The sequence below is a fragment of the Moschus berezovskii genome, chromosome 11 (assembly GCF_049115385.1).
Source record: "Moschus berezovskii isolate FMDL1 chromosome 11, NW_MosBer_1.0, whole genome shotgun sequence".
Lineage (NCBI taxonomy): Eukaryota > Metazoa > Chordata > Mammalia > Artiodactyla > Moschidae > Moschus > Moschus berezovskii.
The window spans coordinates 2,548,396-2,568,906 of NC_142470.1; the positions used below are offsets into that span (position 1 = coordinate 2,548,396).

The 20,511-nt window shown below is 62.5% G+C and overlaps 1 protein-coding gene across 8 annotated transcripts in view; it reads right to left on the reverse strand.

Moving 5' to 3' along the window:
* Positions 1-1,409: 1,409 nt before the first annotated feature.
* ADAMTSL2 (ADAMTS like 2) overlaps positions 1,410-20,511 on the reverse strand; it is a 45,809-nt gene continuing 26,707 nt past the window's right edge. For 6 of the 8 annotated variants that reach the window (XM_055399087.2, XM_055399089.2, XM_055399092.2 and 3 more), the window contains 10 exons: positions 19,384-19,732; positions 17,795-18,167; positions 13,130-13,227; positions 7,963-8,089; positions 6,953-7,166; positions 6,535-6,690; positions 5,974-6,144; positions 5,092-5,268; positions 2,692-2,836; positions 1,410-2,018 (listed from right to left, as the gene is read on the reverse strand). In XM_055399087.2, the coding sequence (XP_055255062.2) occupies positions 1,900-2,018; positions 2,692-2,836; positions 5,092-5,268; positions 5,974-6,144; positions 6,535-6,690; positions 6,953-7,166; positions 7,963-8,089; positions 13,130-13,227; positions 17,795-18,167; positions 19,384-19,732 (1,929 nt within the window). In that variant the 3' untranslated portion in view covers positions 1,410-1,899. Of the gene's footprint in view, positions 2,019-2,691; positions 2,837-5,091; positions 5,269-5,973; positions 6,145-6,534; positions 6,691-6,952; positions 7,167-7,935; positions 8,090-13,129; positions 13,228-17,794; positions 18,168-19,383; positions 19,733-20,511 lie in introns of all 8 variants that reach the window. The other 2 variants (XM_055399086.2, XM_055399085.2) reach the window with 2 other exon arrangements.

Below are 20,511 nucleotides of genomic sequence, written 5' to 3' on the forward strand. Positions count from 1 at the left end.
GCTGTATCGACCTTTCAGGATTGGAAACCACCGGCCTAAAAAACCGAGCTCCTGGAGAGTGGGTGGGGGCTGCAGTGCTGTGGCACCCGGGGCGAGTGAATGACCTCTGTGGGCCTCCGTCTCACCATCCACACAACGGGCGGCAGTAACACCGGATTCACGGGGCTCTTAGGAGGATGAGAGGAGGTGCTGGTGATGCTCTGGGCACAGAACCTGGCCCACAGGATGCTCACAATAAGTGCTGGCGGATGGGGAGTCATCAGGAGAGGAGGAGGGGGAAGTGGGGAGGAGGGGAAGCCGGGGAGTGACTGTGTTTGATGGGGGGGGTGTGTCAGGGAGCCCCGCGCCCCTGGATTGCCATGATCCCACCTCTACTGGAACCGAGCCACTGACCCTGAGGGAGCCCACCCCACAGGCCTCCACCTTCACAGCCACACACCCAACTGTGACACTGTCCTAAACACTGCAGCCCACCCTGCTCTGGTCCCGGTTTGGGGACAAAAGGCCCTGCATGCCAGCGAAGCAGCCGGGCAGCCGCTCACCTCCCCGCTCCCTTTCCCCAACGGAGACCCTCCCCGCGGCATCCGCACCCAGGGCTGGCTCGCTGTCCCTCAGTCCGTGGACAGCCAGACCCTCCCTCCTCCACTGCAGCCAAACCAAGGTGCTTTCAGCATCATAAACACCCATCCCTGGAGGCTTTAGAGTCACTCCTGAGGCTGGATCAGCGAAACATCACTTCCTCTGGGAAGTCCTCCAGTGTCCCAGCACCCACCACTCCAGATGAAGTGGCTCGTCTGTGAGGCCTAGAAGCAGCAATGAAGACTGTTCCCTGAGCCCCCACGTGGGCCCGCGCTGTGCTCCCCACCCTGCCTGCCTCACCCCTTGTGTTCTTCCCAGCACACCCGGAGGTGGGAGCTCTCCCCCCAGGGTTCGGGTGGGGAGGTCCCTCCAGCCCCGCGGAACCCCAGGCCCCACAGCAGTTGGGAGGCACGAGATTGGCTCAGTTCTGGCTCCAGCACCTGAGTCCAAAGCCCCCTGAGCACCTCCCTGCCGGCACTCACTCATCTGTCACCTTTTTACGGTCACCTTTTCTGTCTGCTTTCCCCAAATCTCATTCCTCAGGGGGACACTGCAGTCCAGCCCTAACCCCCCGAGCCCCAGCCCGACCCAGACCCAGCCCTGGCCCCAGTCCTGGCCCCAGACCCAGCCTCAGAACCAGACCCGGCCCCGGGCCCAGACCTGGTCCCAGACCCAGACCCAGCCCCAACCCCAGTCCCAGCCTCAGAACCAGACCCAGCCCTGGTTCCAGACCCAATCCCAGACCCGAGGCTGCATCAGACCTTCCCAGGGAGGTGAGCCTGAAAGACACCCTGCCCCTCCTCGCAGAGCCCCAGACAGCCCACGATGGCGCCATAAATACGACCACTTTATTAACATACAGAGATTACTGACAGACGACACAGCCTCGGGGCTGTGAGAAAGACGCCCCTCCCGGGCGTAAAGTGCGGTGGGTCCTTCCATGCCAGGAGCTTCGGATCAGGGAGGCAAGGGATGCTAGGTTGTGAGATTATGAGTGCTCCACAGGGAGTCACCAGGGAGGGTCAGGGCCTTAGGCGCCGGGCTCCCCCTGCGGCCCCTGCCAGTCTCCTGGGCCTGCAGCCCCACAGGGAGACAGGGTGCTCCCAGGCCTCTGGAGGGGTGTGGAGCCATCCTCGCAGCTCTGTCCCGGGGTGGGGGTGCCGACGGGCGCGCCTGGGGTGGGGGGCTCTCCTGCCAGGGGAGAGCAGGGGCTCAGTGTCACGTCTTCACAGCTGGGCGCCCTGCAGGAGAGGTGTCCGTGGAGGGGCTACTGCGGCCCCAGGGATGGGGTGCTCAGTCTCTGAGGGGTGGCCGCTGGGCCTAGGAGTGGGGCGGCCGGCAGGAGCGGCAGCAGGCCTTGCTGTAGTACCAGTGCCCGCAGAGGTTCACCTTGATGGCCAGGGCGCAGTTGGTGCCCGGCTGGTCTTGGCAGCTGTCATCTGGGGAAGGGACCGCAGTGCATCAGGGGGCGGTGGGGTGGTCAGGGGGACAACGCGGCAGGACCCCCGCCCCACCCCGTCCACCTCCTCTCTTGGAGCTCTCCTTCGTACCCCTTGCCAGGGACATCAGGACCCCACCGGTGATGTGAAGCACTCACAGGGAAGGCGGATACCCAGGGACCAGGATTTGGAGGAGGCCCTGACCTTACCCCAGAGGCCTGAACATCCCCGGGAGGCCCACCGGTCCCCTCCACTCAGTGGGTCCAAAATAGAGCTCATCACTGGGCCCTGGTGCCGCCCCCCAGAGCCTAGGACCCGCCTGCATCTTCCAGGTGCCCGAGCCACAGAGCCTGCTTCAGACCCTCGCCACCCTGCCCCTGCGTGGCCAGCTCGAAGGTGCTCTGGATGAGTTTGTCCAGGCCCTGGTCCCCTGCCCCACCGCCACCCTCGCATCTTCTGAAGCCAGATGCTCTTTGCAAAAGGGCGAGTCTCAGCCTGGCTCCTGGGGGACCCAGGCTCCAGTCAGATCTCACCTGCCGCCCTTCCCACCTGCGGTTTGAAGCTGGACTCAGCCACTCCCGGAGAGAGAATTAGCTCCCCGCCCTGCCCTGTCTCTGGATGATTGCCTGCTCCTCCCGCAGGCCCCACCCGGCCTTAGCCGCTGCCTCCGCACCTGGGGGCTCCGTGGGGCACGGCTGCAGGTCGCAGGCTTGTCTGCCAACAGGCTTCACCAACGGGTCGCAGCCGCGGACGATGTCGGTGCCCTGGTAGCACTTCACGTCGCGCATCCGCACACCCACCCCGCAGGTCTTGGTACACTAGCGGGAGACACGGCGTGACCGACCCCGCGGGGCGGGGCTCCGGCCAGGGGCAGGGCGGGCTCTCCTCCTCTACCAGGACGCGGGACACGCGGATGCGCGGGCTCAGGGTGGTGAGCGAAGGAAGGATGGCGGGCAACCAGGAGACGCTGCTGCCCCCGCCCCCGCCGTACCGCCCAGCTTCCCAGTGAGGGCGCAGACCCCCCACCGCTCCCCCAGGCGGGTCCTTTGGTTCCAGCTCTCCAGCGTCCTGTGATGCGGGAGGCTCGGGACACAGGGGGCCACAGCCCAGGGAAAGGCTGGCCTCCCGCTCCAATTAAGAGCTGGGAGCCAATCAACTACATCTCCCAGAGCCAGCACCCCCACCCACAGCTCCCCGTCCAGATGTTCCCCTTGGAAAACCCCGCTGAGCTGCCCAGAACGCCAGGGCCATCTGCTGACCCCAGTTACCCCGCCGTTCTCCTGCCGAGATCCTGAAGGCGGTGGCTCCCTCTGGCTCCCCCTGCTGTGGGTGACCCCGTATCACCCAGGCTCAGCTGGGACCTCAGCCCTCAGTCTGTGGAGGTTGGGGGGTGGGGTTCCGGCCCTGACCACCCCGCTCCGCCCCCCCGCCAGTTCTGTTCGCAGAGGCACAGGGAGGGCTTCCAGCCTGAGGCCCACGCCGAGCTTGAGGGAGCCAGCCCAGCCTGGGGGACCGAGCCAGACAACAGTCAGCCTTCAGGGGGGATGCCCCACGGCGCCCCCAGCCGTCCCCCACCCCCCAGAGAGAACGCACATCCGGCCTATCCTGGCACCCACTCCTCCACCCTGGGTGGAGAGCTCGGAGGACACACTCTTACTAAGTCCCCGACCCAGGCAGAGGCAGCCACATGGGGAGAAGACCCCAACCCGGCCAGGGCCAAGGACACAGATGTCCTCCTGCCCATGGTCTGGTCACCCCTCGCCCACCCACCATCATCAGGGTAACGGGGGCCCTCCCCCCACGCCCCAGGCACCTGGGCGAAGACCAATCTGGGCCTCCCTGTCCAGCCCCTCTTGCCCCCAGAAACTGTGCATCCCTGGGTAGAGGGGAGCCTCGGGGTGGGAGCCGGTGCTGCAGCCCAGGAGAGGGGGGGTGTGTGGGAGCCATAAAAACCACCACCTAGACGCGCCCCTGGGCTGTAAGGGGGCTCGAGGGGCACAAGCCCTGAGGCATCTCCCCGCAGGAAAGGGGACAGAGGGGGAGAAGCACCAGTGAGACGGCCCCTTGGCTCGGCCACAGAACTGGGGGAGCAAGGCGGGCCTGGGCTGTGCCCCATCTGCAGGTAGCCCCACGCCCCTCGCTCCATGGGGGTCCATGGACCCCTCAACAGGCAGCCCCACGCCCCTCGCTCCGTGGGGGTCTGTGGACCCCCAACAGGCAGCCCCATGCCCCTCACTCTGTGGGGGTCCGTGGACCCCCAACAGGCAGCCCCATGCCCCTCGCTCCCATGAGTGGGGGCTGGCTCGGGCCTCCCTCACGCTGCAGGTCCCTCCCCCCCGGAGCAGCATCCAGCGTCTGCTAACTTGGGTCACTTCTCTCTCTGTACTTGGGTTTCTTCCTGCCCCCCTCCAGGGGACAGAAAGGTGAGCCTCCTCCCATGGTGCTGTTGGGAGGAAGAAAGCAGCCCCTCTGGCAAGCGCTGGGCCCGGCCTGCCCACAGGGGCGCAGGGCCCGGAAAGTCAGGGCTCTGCTCCCGGCTGTAGAGAGTGGAGAAGCCACGCTCCATGCCACCCTCCAGCCGGATGCGGAGGAAGGAGCCCACAGGCCAACGTCAGGGCGGCAGCTGCAACTCCTCCTGGCTTCCCTCTGCCCGGGGCTCACCATCCTCCTGTCCCCTCTGCCTCTCTGATTCTTTGTCCCTGCCTTGACTCTGGCTCCCCACCCTCCTGGTGCCCACCCAGGATCTGTCTGCCCCGTGGTGGGTGTCAGGCACACAGGCTTTCAAGCACATGACTGAAAGGCTTCCAAAGGAAAGGCCAGAAGTGACCTGGGGCAAAAAATGGGCCCCAGATGAATGGGGCAGGGATCCCAGAGGTGAGATCTGGGAGGACTTCCTGGAGGAGGCCGCCCTCGCGCTCGCCAACGTGGAAGCACTGCAATCTCTTCAGGGAGGGAAAGTCCTGATGGAGGCTGAGCCGGAGGGCGTGAGGTGCACTTGGGGTGGGAGAGGAGGTCTTTCGGCAGGACCAGAGGTCAGGCCTGGCCTCCGGAGGAGGGCCAGTGGAGCGCTCACCTCTGACCAGGGGCTGGTGTACCACTTGAAGCAGGGCCTCTCGAAGCAGGTGCTCTCCTCGGGGGGCTTCTTGGCCAGGCCACACTCGGGGCCACTGCGCGTCTGCGGCTTCCCGTTAGCCAGCTCCACGCACAGCACCAGCCTCTTCTTCACACCTCTGCCGCAGGTCGTGTTGCACTGGGGTGGAAGGGCACACAGGTCAGGGGTCAGGGGCCAGAGGCCAGGAAGACCAGAACACAGGGCCCACAGCCATGCCCGTGAACACGGCTCAGTCAGCAGCAAGTAAGTGACAGCTAAGATCAATGACACACTGGCCAGGAACCTGCTGGTCGATAACCACGTGGCCCCAAACAGATTTGATCAGAAACGATTTCGCAGAAAAACCACCTGTTGTGAAACAGAACGGTCAACGACCATTTGCCTGGCGATGAATTAGCTGAGAGCGATCTGCCTAAGCCAAGCAGCTACAAGCCATGCGGTTGGGAACCATGTGTCTGAAAATGGCAAGCTGGTGACCTTGACGGGTCACCAGGGGTCACGAGAGCAAAGGGACTCACAGGGCCCACGGCCCAAGGGTGAGCACGTCCCAAGGACCCCCAACCCTGGGCTTCCACCTCGGGAACATGGGGTCATGGAAACGGATCGGCCCCGCATGCCTCACCAAACATTAGCTAGACCTGGGAAGTTTTAAATGATTTTCTTACATTTTTTGGTTTTGTTTTTTTTTTTTTCTATTTCAAGTTAATGTTTAGTGGATTGTGGCATCATAATTTCCAATTAATTCCTCATTTGGCCAACCAATCATTCTGGCCACCTTGCTCTCAGCCAGTTAAATGCTCTCCCAGACGGAGGGGCCCTGCCCACCAGGCGGGGGACACTCACCCGCTCCCAGTCCTGGGCCAGCCAGTGGGCAGGGCAGTTCTTGTCCCCACAGGGGTGGATGGCCAGGGGCTTGGTCTCCATCTGGCACTGAGACTCGGGCACAACCCGTCCATCGCTGGTCTTGCAGTACACGTGTCTGATCATGCGGCCCTGCCCGCAGCTACCGCTGCACTGCAGGGGGACACCCAGGGTCAGGGGCAGAGCCCCCTCCCAGGGCCCCCGGACCTCCTTCCCCAGAGAGAAGAGCAGCGGGGGGGAGGGGAGGGGTTGCCGTGGTAACTGTTTAAAATACCACGTTCTGTTCTAATTACAGAAAGATGGCAGGCTCAACGAAAAACACACAGAGAAAAGCACCCCTAAAACCCCAGAAGAGCCCCCTGCGCACCCAGCACCCAGAGGGCACCCCAGGGGCATCTGAGCATCTCACCCAGGTGGGAGGAAAGAGAGACAGGCCAGCGGGGGGCTAATAACAGGGGCATCGCAATGGGACCGCTTGTGTTGGCTCAAGGTTCTGATCCCCCGAAATCACACGGGTCAGCCCTCTGAGCACCCGGCCCTCACCGGCCCCCAGTCAGAGACGGTCCACTGGCGGTCACAGGGGGGCCCTGTGCAGTCCTTCTCCCCCACAGGCCTGGTGTTGGGGTCGCACAGCTTCTCGTCCTCTGAGCAGCGGATGTCCCGGGTCACCACGCTTCGCTCCCCACACTTGGCCGTGCACTGCGGGGAGACAGCGAAAGGGCAGGCTCTCAGTGGCCCTAGCTGCATGCAGACCCCGGCCTGTCTCCCACCTGGCTCGCTTGGCCCCCACCCGGCCCATGGCCCCTACCCGGCCCAGCACCCACCCAGCCCACTCGGCTCCCACCGGGCCCAGCACGCACCTCGGACCACTCGGACATCTCCCACTGTAGCCCGGCCCCCACCCGGCCCTCTCGGCTCCCACCCAGCCCCCTCGGCTCCCACCCAGCCCCAGCCCACGCACCTCGGACCACTCGGACATCTCCCACTGCGGCCCACAGGCCGGGTTCCGGCAGGTCTTGCGCTCCTCAGGCCGCACGGCCTCGGCCGCCTCACACAGGTCGCTGTACACAGAGCTGTCGAAGCCAGGTGAGAGCATCTTCCAGCAGCGCACGATGCGGAACTGGTAGCCCTCGCCGCAGGTGCGCGAGCACTCACTCCAGCTGCTCGTCTCCCACCTGCCTCGGGAGGGCGCGGCCTTCAGCGACCCCACCCCTCCCCGCCACGGCCTCACACGGTTCCCTCCAGCCAGAGCGCCATCTGCCCTGCTACCGCCCCCTGCTAACCCCACCTTGGGGTCCTGCCTCAGTGTCCTGGAGTGCCCAGCCCCACTGAAGGGAAGAGGGGACCCCCATGACTGCACACCCAGCTTCTCGGAAAGGACCAGACACATGGGGAGCGGAGGCCTGGATGGACCAGAGACCCCAGGACGGACCAGAGACCCCAGGATGGAACAGAGACCCCAAGATGGACCAGATACCCCAGGACGGAGCAGAGACCCCAGGATGGAGCAGAGACCCCAGGACGGACCAGTGAGCCCAGGACGGACCAGAGACCCCAGGATGGAATAGAGACCCCAGGAGGGACCAGAGACCCCAGGATGGAGCAGAGACCCCAGGATGGACCAGAGACCCCAGAGGGGACCAGAGGCCCCAGGACGGAACAGATGCCCCAGGATGGAGCAGAGACCACACAACGGAACAGAGACCCCAAGATGGACCAGAGACCCCAGGACGGAGCAGAGACCACACGACGGACCAGAGACCCCAGGATGGACCAGAGACCCCAGAAGGGACCAGAGGCCCCAGGATGGACCAGAGACCCTAGGATGGAATAGAGACCCCAGGACGGACCAGAGACCCCAGGATGGAGCAGAGACCCCAGGACGGAGCAGCCCCCTGGACACGGCATGGCGGAGCCCCAGCCCACCCACCCCCTAGCACACACCCTGTCCGGGGCCTGGGTGGCAGGTACCTGGGCTGGCACTCCCTGCCTGCGCAGAACTCCTGGACAGGCTCGGGCCGGGTCAGGGCATCGCAGTAGCTGTCGTCCACCTCAATGCCATCATAGCGGACACACATGGCGTAGGTTGACATGACGCCTGGGTTCGGGACAAGGGAAGGGCTCCGTGAGCCCACTGTGAGCAGCTGGGAGGCCAGCAAGCGGGCCCCGTGGCCGTGGGTGAGTCACCTGGCCTCTCGGCGCTTCCTGGTTTCAGTCCAGGACAATGACAGTTACCAGCTGACCAGATTGTGGGTGGGTCCCAGCGAGGCTGGGACTGTGCATCTGAGCTCCCTCCCCGCCTGGGCCCAAAGGCCTGAGCTCTTCTCTGCCCAGCCCACCCTGCCCAGCCCACCCAGTGCTGTGTCACAAACCCTGAGCTGAAACGAGGAGGTGATGTGTTGGCTGCTTCAGACGTGTCCAACTCTGCGACCCCATGGACTGGAGCCCACCAGGCTCCTCTGCCCATGGGATTCTCCAGGCAAGAATACTTGGGAGTAGGTAACCGTTCCCTTCTCCAGGGGATCTTCCTGATCCAAGGATCGAAACCAGGTTTTTGTATTGCAGGCAGATTCTTTACCATCTGAGCCACCACGGAAGCCCAAGAAGTCATGGTCACTGGGCTTTTAGTAAACTCAGAATAGCCCTTACAGGGGCACAGAGGCAAACACAGCCAGGTGTCACTGTTACGGGTGGATGGATGGATGGATGGAAGGGCGGGTGAATGGGTAAGTTGGTGGGTGGGTGGGGAAGTATACATGGATGATGGATGGGTGGATGGGTAGGTTGATGAGTGGATGGATGGGTGGATGGGTGGATGTGTGGATGGGTAGGTTGATGAGTAGATGGATGGATGGATGGGTGGATGGGTGGATGGATGGATGGATGGATGGGTGGGTAGGTTGATGAGTGGATGGATGGGTGGATGGGTGGATGGGTAGGTTGATGAGTGGATGGATGGGTGGATGGGTGGATGGGTGGATGGGTAGGTTGATGAGTGGATGGATGGATGGATGGATGGATGGGTGGATGGGTAGGTTGATGAGTGGATGGATGGATGTATAGGTGGATGGGTGGATGGGTAGGTTGATGAGTGGATGGATGGATGGATGGGTGGATGGGTATGTTGATGAGTGGATGGATGGGTGGATGGGTGGATGGGTAGGTTGATGAGTAGATGGATGGATGGATGGGTGGATGGGTGGATGGATGGATGGATGGGTAGATGGGTAGGTTGATGAGTGGATGGATGGGTGGATGGACGGATGGATGGGTGGATGGGTAGGTTGATGAGTGGATGGATGGGTGGATGGGTGGATGGACGGATGGATGGGTAGATGGGTAGGTTGATGAGTGGATGGATGGGTGGATGGACGGATGGATGGGTGGATGGGTAGGTTGATGAGTGGATGGATGGGTGGATGGGTGGATGGACGGATAGACAGATGGATGGGTAGGTTGATGAGTGGATGGATGGGTGGATGGGTGGATGGACGGATGGATGGTTAGGTTGATGAGTGGATGGATGGATGGATGGGTGGATGGATGGATGGATGAGTGGGTTGATGAGTGGATGGATGGGTGGATGGGTGAATGGACAGATGGATGAGTGGGTGGGTGACTGGGTAGGCTGGTGGAAGCTTGGACAGATGGTGGATGCAGGGATGCATAATCTAACCGTCCCAGTGCTTCCCAGGCCCCTCAGATACTACACTAGGCCTTCAGGCCCTCCCTGCCCTCCCTGCCCTAGTCCTTATCAAGCTCTCTCTCAAACTTTCTTTTACCATTTTTGTGATTAAATACCTGTTACTCTACAAATCTCAGGCTTCCCTGATAGCTCAGCTGGTAAAGAATCCGTCTGCAATGCGGGAGACCCCTGTTCAATTCCTGGGTTGGGAAGATCCACTGGAGAAGGGAAAGGCTACCCACTCCAGTATTCTGGCCTGGAGAATTCCATGGACTAAGTCCATGGGGTCGCAAAGAGTCGGACACAACTGAGCAACTTTCACTTCACTTCACTCTGTAAATCCTCTGGGGGGACTGTATGTAAACGGCCAGCCCTCAACTAAAATTATTCACTCCTTGACCGCCACCTCCATCTTCTGCTTCTCTGGTCTCCCTGCCCTGCACCCCCATGCCAGGCACCAGGATAACACAGGGGCCAAACTCACTCCACAGTGCGTGGTTCCCTCCCTGCCAAGGAGCCAAGGTGACTCAGGGCAAGTGTGAAGACAGATGGGGTCAGGGGCTGGGGTTGTCGTTATTACCGGCGTGTGTGTGCCGAGGGGCAGGGACCCAGACTTGCCAGATGATCTCCCCTAGGGGGTTGCCCTGCCCCGTAAACCAAGAAGCCCTGCCGACTCGCACTCCCTGTCCAGGGGCGCGTGTCTGAGAGCCGGCAGCTCCTGCCTCTCCAAGCCCCAGCCTTGGATGGAATGAAAACAGCCTGGGAGGCAGCCCACATGGGGATTTTTTCTTTTTTCCGTGAGGGACGAGCCAGGTTGCAATCACGGCTTCCTCTCTGCCAGCACCGGGCTGTGTCGTCTTTAGCCATCACTGAGCGGGGGGCTGGCTTCCTGGCCACGCCTGCTCAGAATGTTCCAGAGACACCAGTTCTGGGGCCCAGCGAGGTCCAAGTCTGGGGACTCGCAGACCCTCAGCAAGTGTCTGCTCGTTCTCTCCTTGTCATCCAGGGAAACACAGCAGGTTCTGATTAGGAGGGATGGGACTCCTGGTCCCAACACCATCCCCGGCTGGGGATGAGTGCGGTCAGACTCGCCAGGGCTCCGCTTGCCACTCACCCCCTCCCAGGAACCCCCCACACAGGATGGGAGGAGCAGCTCCGGTCTTCTGGACATCCACCTCACAGTGTAGTCTTGAATGTAGGGCTTCCCAAACCTTACCAAGCCCTTCCTCTAAAGGAAAGGAGCAGGAAGCCCCGACGCCGGACTGGGTGGGCCTGTTCTGCCCGTAGGCTTGGGGTCTCAGAGCCCGTTCACTCCACTCCCCTCACTCTGGTCAAGGGGGTTGCTGAGAACCATCGGGAATCATCCCGTGTGACTCAAGCGAAGGTTCCAAACCAATCCACCTGCCTTTCTTCCACTCTCAAGAGCATCTTTAAGGAAAAGAAAGAATGCTTGCTGCTATGGCTGTTATGGCCGGGGCTCAGGATGCAGGAGACTTGCTGATCACCAGTGACGTTTGCACAGGCCCCGCAGGCCACAGAAGGTTTGTAAACCAGCACCCTCTCCCCCGCCCCCAGAACTGGCCTGGGGTCGGCGCCCCAACAAGTGAGATTTCGAGAGGAGCCTGCCACAGGGTGTGCGGAGGTGAACCATCGTGCAAGGACCCCGGCTCACCACTTCTGTGGAGTGCCACCTGGACCCCATTTGGTGCCTCTGCGGCAACGGGGAACCCCCTCTGGGCGGGGCCGCTCACTGCAGCCCCGGACGGGCTCGTCTGAAGCAGAGCGCGTCCTTTCAGCAGAGCCAGACTTCCTCACTCCCTTTCTTCTGGCTCCCACTTTGCACCTCGGGCCGCCCAGGGTGGGCCAGCCCACCCCCTGCCCAGCACTCTGCGGGCATCAAGACACGGTGCGGTCACCTCCCTGGGGACCACCTTCTGCCCAGGGCCAGGCTCAGCCGCTCACCACAGGGGCGGCTTTGTCCCGGAGGGATCTCAAGCCTTGTCACCTCCGGGCAGGGACGTGCCCAAGGGGAATAGCAGACGCTCCCCGCCACGTGTGCTGTGGACCCTCGGCACGCACGGAGTCCGACAGATGACGTCGAGGCTCCCGATTCAGAATGGGACCCTGCTCTTCGGGAGCAGTCTCTCAAAGCGGGCTCCTCCAACACCCCCGCCCCCCCCACACTCAGCCCCGACTTCACTCCCTGGACCAGCATCGTGGCTCCTGACCCCACTGGTACCTCGCAGCAGCAGTGGTCCTGCTGACGGCGCCCAGCTGTCAAGCTTTGACCCTGATTGCTTCTTTTTCCTTTCCCTTCTACCCCTGTAACCATGTTTGGATGGGTGGACGTCCCATCTTACAGGTAGAGAGGAGAGACTCAGCAATTAAGAGCATGGGATGTGGATGACCAAATAGTTCATCCCAAGCGATCACCACACCCCCAAAAAGCCCTCCTCTAACCCTCCAGAATATCAGGGGGCAATCTCAGCCCATCACCTGCCCTGCTCGGGGGAGGAAGGACAGTGTAGCGGGAGCAGGCCCGACTTCCCGCCCGAGACAGAGCCAGTGGTCCCCTCAGCGCCCCGCAGAGCCACCTCCCCAGCTCCTTCCTCGGCCACAACTCCTGAGATGCTGGCCCCCACCCAGACCCCCGGCTGCCCAGGGCCCGGTCAGCCGCTTGCTTCTTCGGCCACACTGGCCAGAGCGTGCAGAGGCTCCCAGAGCTCTGGCCAGCTGGGGTGGGAGGGCAGGGGCAGGGGCAGGGACCTCGTTTTGAGCAGCAGCAAGCCCAGCCTTGCCCAAACACCAAGTCCCAGGTACAGATAAGGCAGCACCTGGGGTCTCCCTACATTTGCCACAGGCCGGCACCTCGCTCCAACGTCCAGCCTTACAGGGAGGGGACTATGGCCGGCGGCAGGTGGGGTCCCAGCCTCTGGGCTGCAAGCCAGCATCTTGGTGCAGCAGCAGCCAGCCAAGTGAGCAGACAAACATCAGCTCAAGCCCCGGCTTGACACTTACTGACCCCACGTGTCTGTCCAGGCAGCCCCAGGGCCTCCAATACCCCCCACTGCTTCCTCCCCAGACGAGGTCCTAGAATCCGAAGTTTCCTCTGTCACAGTCCACACGGGTCTCCTTTCCTTTCTCCTCACCACCTGAGGTTTCCTGTGTTTTAACCAAGAGGAGGCTTTTCCTAACAATGTACTCAATGCAGAAAGATGGACGAGGGAGCCTTGGGGGTGCTGACTGACCCCCACATGGCTGGACCCTTACGTGGTCCAGCACGAGGACACCCAGACTGCCGCCGCGTCCCACCGCACCCCGTGGGCCAGGAAACCGCTAGAAGAGCTCAGGGCGGGCAGCTCGGGGCTACAAGCAGGTGGGCAGGCCCCGACGCCCAGACTCGCGCCCGCCGTGGAGCGGGCCCGGCGGGCGCCCCCAGCCCGGCCCGGCTACCTGTGGTACAGGTGGAGCTGCAGGGCTCGTGGGAGGAGAGCTTCCATCGGTACATGTCCGCGGGGCTCACGCCTTGCTTGCGGGACTTGGGCCTGGTCCTAAAAGCAGGTGAAGCAGAGAGGGGTGAGTTGTATGGAAGCACATGTTCTCATCACTAGGGCAGGGGCGCGGGTGTGTGTGCCTGTCCTGGGCCCCTCCTCCGGGCAGAGGGCAGAGTCTCGCTGCCCTTCCGGGGGCCCCAGTGCCCACTGCCTAGAAGGAGCACCCCCGGGGTGGCAGGGCTAGGAGGGAGAGGGAGCTGGCATTTTCCATCTCAACAGCTGGCTGAGCACACAGCCCTGCAGCTGTCTGGGCCCCTTCGGGGGCTCTGGGGGGTGGCTGAAGAACTTGGGGCTCTCCGCCATCATAGTTGCCCCTCCCAAACCCACAGGCCTCTCACCGTCCTCCCCCCCAGCAGGAGCACGCCTTTGTCTCCTCCCCCATCCCCGGGAAGGGACCTCAGAGGCAACTGGTGTGCATAGGAGGCGCCGGAATCCTCTCCCGCGGCCTTCCCCAGCCGGGATTCTGACTGAATGGGGGCCGCTGACTGAATGGGGGCCGCTGGCCACCGGGGCCGCCGGGGATCAAGACAGACCAGCCCCGGGGCAGACGGGGGAGGGGCCGCGTCCCCTGCAGACGCCTCTGCCCAGGTCTGCAAGGGCTGCTGAGCAAGGGAACGCCGGGCTGGGTCCCCGCCAGCGACGGGCCGGGATTCTTGGCCAGAACTCAGGCGGCCTGGCCAACTATTGTTAGGACTGTTTGCTTCTTTGAACCAGTCGGTGTGCTGGGCCCAACCTCGGGATCCAATGTGCCGGCTCGTTGTGGACTCGGCAGGAGCTGAGGAAGGTGGCGGAGACGTCTCCCCGAGCCCAGCATCTGCCCTGAGAGGCAGCCGCCCCCAGAGCCAGCAGTGGGGCATGGGGCGATGGGTCCACTGCCCAGCCCCACTTCCCTTCCCATCCAGAGGGGCTGACGGAAGATTCCCTGAAGCTGAGACCCTTGCACGGGGCACACCCACAGGTCCTTTCTTGGGACCTTCTGTCACCCCAGAGGTCAGGCTTAGAGGAGGGTCTGCAGGGCACACATTCTGAAAGGCTCTCCAGGGACTACCCTGGTGGTCCAGCAGTTAGCACTTCACCTTCCAATGCAGAGGTTCAGGGTTCGATCCCTGGTCCGGGAGCTAAGATTCCACATGCTTCATGGCCAGAATACCAAAACTCCATTAAAGACAGAACCAATATTGTAACAAGTTCAGTAACGACTTTTAAAAAATGGTCCAGAGCAACAACAACAACCAAAAAAAAAAACCCACCTTTAAAACGAAACAAATAAATAAAAGGCTTTCCAGTAAATTCTGTAATAGAGACCTTGGTTTGGATTTGACTGGGGGTTTACTATTTGCCTTCCAACCTCTGGAATTTCACAAGAACGGCTCTTACACTGCACTTGTGGCCTTGAAGGCACGTCCTGCTCTGAGAACCAGGAAATAATCTACCCACGGTCGGACATTAAGTCATGAATTCACTGATGTGGTTCCATGAGCCCAGGAAGGAGGCAAGGCAATGGAGGGGAAAGCCTACGGCGGTCCGTCGCTGGGTCACGGCCGCCGAGACCCCTCGCCAGGTGGCCTCACCCTCCCCCCATCCGAGCTTGCCCCAGCCTTGCCACACGTACAGGGGGAATCGAAGGTCCTCCCCCATCCTCCTGAAAAGTGAGGGGGCCGTTTCAGATGGGCCCCCCACCCACCCGAGACCAGGAGTCTCAGAACAAAGGGCCTGCAGCGCCTCCTCGGGGAAGGAGAGCCGGATGCCCCGCACAACGTAGTGACCCCCACCCTCCTGTCAACAGTTTCCAAATCTCCCCAAGAATAAACAAGGACCAAGGGCTTCAGCCCCCGCCCCGCCACCCCACCCGTGGAGGAGCCGCGCCATCTTTATCTAATTACACACTCTTGGGCCGGCAGGCAGCGTGACTCATGGTGGAGAGACAGCAAGCCGTTCAAAATAACCCTCTGGGTTTTCAGCACCAAAGGTCTTTCTGGAGGGGCTGCCCGCTCCAGTGCACACCAGCACAGCGCCGGGGGGGGGGGGGGTCCCTCCTGCTCAGAATACGTCTTTGCACAACGCCTAAAATGCTCTGCTCTCTGGGGAGAAAAGCACCCGGGAAATCACTGAACCAACAGCCCTCCACCGCCTCCGTCTGGAGGGAAGCTAGCGCCCGCTGATTGCCAGGCTGGGCTGGGCACCGCGCAGGGACGCTCCAAGTCCTTCATCTGGAACTTTCTCTGGATGACCTGATGGTTTCTCAGAGACTCAGAAAGAGCTTCTCTTCCCCGCTCCCACCCGCGCTGCGAGAGAGACCCTGGGTCCGCGTCTCAGCCCTGGCGTCTGGAGTCAGGTCTCCCCCAGTTGTTCGAGGCGGTTCCAAGAAGGTGAAAACAACCTTGCTCTCTGGACCGCGCCTGGACTGCTCCCTCCCTGAGCAGACGCGACTTCCTGTGTTTGGACAACTTGCCACGCCTGGGCTATTTTGGCCTGGCTGTTTCCCCCGCCGCCTCCTCAGCCCTTTATCTCCAAAGACCATCTTTGGTCTCCTTCAGCGGTGTCCTTTGAAGCCGCTGGCGGGCAGTGGCCCCATCTCGCCCCGCTGGGACTTTCTGAGCCCTGACGGTCATTGTATTAGTTCCTGCATCCCAGACATTCCCCTAAGGGCCCAGGGCTGGGGACGGGAACCCACAGGACCAGATGGGAGAGACACTTTAAAATGTGACTTAAGGACCTGAGAGCTGCTGCTATGACCTGGCCTGGGATCCTGGGATGCCTGAGCTGATGGCCCTGACAAGACCCCCGACAAGCCCCTCACTCGGGGACAGGGCTCTGAGGTCCACAGAGGATCACCGGTGTGTTCCAGTCCCATGGGACTCAGGTGTGTGCGCGCACGTAGCGGGGCAAAGCTAGGATGGTGACCCAGACCTCCACCGCACACTCTGGGCCTCCAGCCGCATTAAATAGCAGCCTGTATGCCACCTCTGTAAACCCATTCGGGCAGGGACCGACCATCGGAGAGCTGGCCATCCTCACACCTGTGGTCCCAGGAGGGCCTGTCCCCCAGCCCTGGAGGCTGAGTGCATTTGTGACCAGTCCCTGGTTCCTGAAAGGTGCCCTGGATAGAATTCAGTCCTCTGGACACCCCTGAGGCTGAGAAGAGCCCCCCAGGCTCAGAGAATAAGTAATTGGCCCCAGGCCACACAGGCAAGTGCAGCTGATTCTGAATCCCACTCTCTGAGTCTGTCCCCCTCCAGCCACTGGGTTCCCCACACCCCTGAGGCCCACTCTGCAAGCTTCTGGACCCACGTCGGGCCAGCAGATGGCCTCGATGGGCCCTGGGAGAGGAAGCACAGCCTCAGGGGCTCCGAACCTCCCACTCTGTCCACATTTGCAAAGTCTCCCCCTCAGAAGTGCCCGTGTGCCAGGGAGTCTCACAGGGCGTCAAAAAAAAACACCTTGAGAATGGCACCACAGGGGCACCTCCCGTGGGCTCGGGGGCCCAGACCCCCTGCTCTTGTCCTCTTGGGGTGAGTCACCTCCAACCGTGCCACTTTGAGACTGAACCCCAAATATTCCATCAAACTAAGTTCCCTAAGGATGCCCACTTCTGCATCCCCAGCGCTGGCTTGGTGTTCTGCTGGCTTGGTGTCTAAAGCCAAGAGGTTTAGGTGGGTCCGCAGAAAACAGGATGAAACAAAACCCGGTGGGCTTGTTCCGGCCTCCAGTCCCCACCCACACTGGTGTCTGCTGAGCCTCCTCCATCTGTTTAAACAGCCTCGCTGCCCTGTGAGCCTCTGGACGACAGGGGCCTGGTCACCAGGATTGTCCTCTTGTAGGGACAGTGACAGCAGCAGGCCTGGAGCCACCCTGCTCCCAGCTGGCCCCAACCCCAGGAGGCTCCTGGCCTCAGGCTCCTCTAGGGCCAGCTGTGACCGTCCAGGCATCCCCAGCTGTGACCATCCAGGCATCTGCAGTATACCCTCGCCAATGAACTCTCCCACATCCCAAACCCAGAAGCAGCTTCAGCCCCCACAGTCGGAGGCCTTGTTCCCAGTGCCTGACTGGGATCTGGCCCCTGGCTGGGGACCCCACTGGACCATCCCCCAGTCTCCTCCCTGGACAGTAGGGAAGGTTGTCCTGAGCCACGTCCTGAAGGTTGTCTACCTTCGGGGAACAACCACCTCGTGCCTGATGGCCATGTGTGCAATGACCATCCAGACAAAGAACCATAGGACCCCAAGCCTCCAGGCTCTGAGCCCTGAAGGCGTCACTCATCTAGCTCTCTGAGCCCTACCAGTCCCTAAAGACAGGGGGCTGGGATGAGAGCCCGCCTCTGTATGGGCGATGCTCAGCCCCACAAGCACGAAACTGTCCTCCTCCCCGCTTCCCCGCCCCACTGCAGAGCAGGAACTTCAACCCATGGTCCTAACTTGTGGGAAAGACGCTAAAATCCAGGCCTCTGGCCCCCCGAGGGGCCAGGCAGGGGCCCTGGGCAGGGGTGGCCCCCTCCCCCTTACCTCTGCCCAGGCCCCCGCTCCCCAACCACCCCTGGTCAGACGCGGCAGGGGAGGCCGCCTACCTGGCCTTCTGTGTCCGGTTCCCGGACAAGGCGGGGAGGCTGGCGCTGGCGTTGGGGAAGGGGGCCTCGGAGGAGGTGTTGGCCACCCTGTCGCTGCTCAACTCCAGGTAGGACCCATTGAGCAGGTAAGCCCCGACCCCCTCACTCTCCTCATAGTCCAGGTAGAGGCTCTCGGCTGGAGAGCCCCTCGGGGCGCCCTGGGCAAAGATGCTGTTGACGGTCTCGTTGAGGGGGAGCTCCCTGGAATCGGAGCCTGCGCCCATCAACTGATCGGAGATGGCGTTGGCAGAGAGCAGCTCCTGGGAGGCGAAACGGGCGTCGGCCTCTCGGTCATCCAGGTCTCCTGCCAGAGCCGTCCGGGTCACGTTACCATCTACGGGGGAGACGAGTGCTCAGCCTCCCACAACCCCTCGTGTGGGGCAAGGGTTGCCCTAGTGTGCGGGGGGCAAGTAGGGCAGACCGGGGTCGGGGGCTGCAGTAAAGACCCGATCCAGGAAGCACCCAGAGGCAGGTTTCCACCCAGTGAGAGGACGCAGATCGTCCAGCAGAGGTCCGCAAGCCGACCCAGACAAGCTCTCATTGGGGAACCTGTCTGAGCTCAGCAGGGGCATCAAATAGGGTCTCCCCAAATGCATGCCTGCCCAGCAACCACAGAATGAGCTTCTGTGGAAATGAGATCTGCACAGACTACAGAGCGCCAGAGCAGATCACGGCGGGTTTAGAGTGGGCGCTGACTGCAACGGCCTGTCCTTAGAAGAACATGGGAGACGCAGAGACACAGGAGAAGCCGGCTGAAGACAGTCTGTGCGTTTCTGTGGCTTTACGGCCCCCGCTTGCGGTCAGTTGCCACCACAGCCCCAGGGAATAACAGCCTCTGAAGTGTTTTCTACCTGAGGACTCCGAGGGTCTTGGAAACGTGCCCCCAAGTTAGCAAGCACATTCTTCCCAAGCCTGGTCCACCCTCCGCCCTCGGCAAGAGTGATGGTCCTGGCCAGCCCCCCGACAACCCTCAGGAGCACAGCCCAGCTGCCAGCCTGGAGCTTGGGGACCCCAATCCACCCCCCAAGTCTCCCCATGCACCTCCTGCCACTCCCCCTGGAGACTGCCCCATGCAGGTCCCCTGCCTGCCCCAAGCCCTCCCCTGGCTCACCCTTAACTCACTTCTGGGCCCTCAGTTCAGGGTTCCCCCCCGCCAAGGGCTCAAGGTCCTCCCTGTACCCCTCAGCTGCCCATCACTCCCTTCCAGAGCTCTCGCCACACCTTGCTGCATTGTCTGTCTGTCTGTCTGTCTCCACCGAGTGATCAAGGGCACGGGCTATGGGGTCAGACCCTCTGGGATTTGCCCCCAGCAGATGGGGACAGCATGACTTGGGCAAGACCCCTCCCTAGGGCCCAGTCCCCCCGTCCGTCAAGTGGAGATGGCCTTACCCACGTTGAAGAAGGCATGTGCAGAGGACAGGCCTGCCCCGCCAGCCCGCACATGGCCGGCACCGCCGCCATCCTCTGCTGCGGGCTGCGGGCTCTGCAGACCCTTCACCCGAGGGCCCTCTCCCTCGGAGCCCCCCCGCCCCTCCCCTCCTCCTGGTTACCTCGGAAGCCCTTGCCCCTGGGGGGCCCCTCGCAGGCCCTGCCGCTGGCCTGCGCGCACACCTCGTTGGTCTCCTGGCCTCTGCTCAGACCCAGCTCGATCCCCGGGCCCCGGTGGCCAAACAGGCGGTTGTCCAGGCCCAGCTGCTCCGAGGAGGCCTGAATGAAGAGGGAGGCATTGTGCTGCAGGAAGCCCGCCAGCCCGGCCCCGTCCAGCTCCTGGCTCTCGGCGCTGTCAGAGGTGGGATCCGAGAAGCTGTAGTAGACGGGCTGGAGGCGGTGGGCGTGCGGCGGCTGCAGCAGCGTGTACTCGAAGGTGATGGAGGGGCTCTTGCCATTCTGATTCCACACCTGTGGGGGCAGGAGAAGAAGTGGGACCCTGGCCCCTCTCCCCGCAGCCCCTTCCCCACCAGCCTGGAGTGGCTGCTCAGCCCGCCACCCACGAGCCCCTTGAGGACAGGAGACTCTGGTCCCGGAGCAGCGGGAGGGTTCTGTGCACTCACAGGCCCACAGCTGAATCCTTCCCAGGGACTCGGCCTTGCCTGGAGGATGCTGCCTCGCCCGCCCAAGGCCACACTTGGCGCCACGGGCAGCCCATGTCCAAAGACGGACGGACACAGCCCAGGCCCAGCGGACAAAGCCCAAGCACAGGCAGTCAAGGGCGCTCGGGTGGCAGAGAGTGTTTGAAAGGTAATAAAGCCAGTTAAAACCCAGCCTGCGTTTTACCATCACCACACGCCGGCAGTCCTAAGCAATAAGACTGGACCGGCCCCACTGCCTGCCCCCCTGGCCGCGCGGGAAGTGCCAAGACCCAGGCCCCTGAGGGCCCCCCAGCATCACAGCTGGTGGGGGATGTGCTGAGGCTTCTGTTGAGACCACATCGCTGCCAGCGCCTCCCCTGCCGGTCCAGCTCCCGCCCCCACCCCCGAGGGCTTGCCTGGTCGAAGTCAGCTGGTGTCAGAAGCCCCAGGAAGTGAGCTCTCAACTAGGAGTTTAGTGTGGGGTTCCCTGCCGGCAGCGGTGATTCCCTGGCGGTGCACAGACCCCTGAGATCCCCCCAGCACGGCGGGCTGGGGAGGATAGGAGGAATGAAATGTGCTTTGGGTGTCATGTCTCAAGTGTTGGGAGTT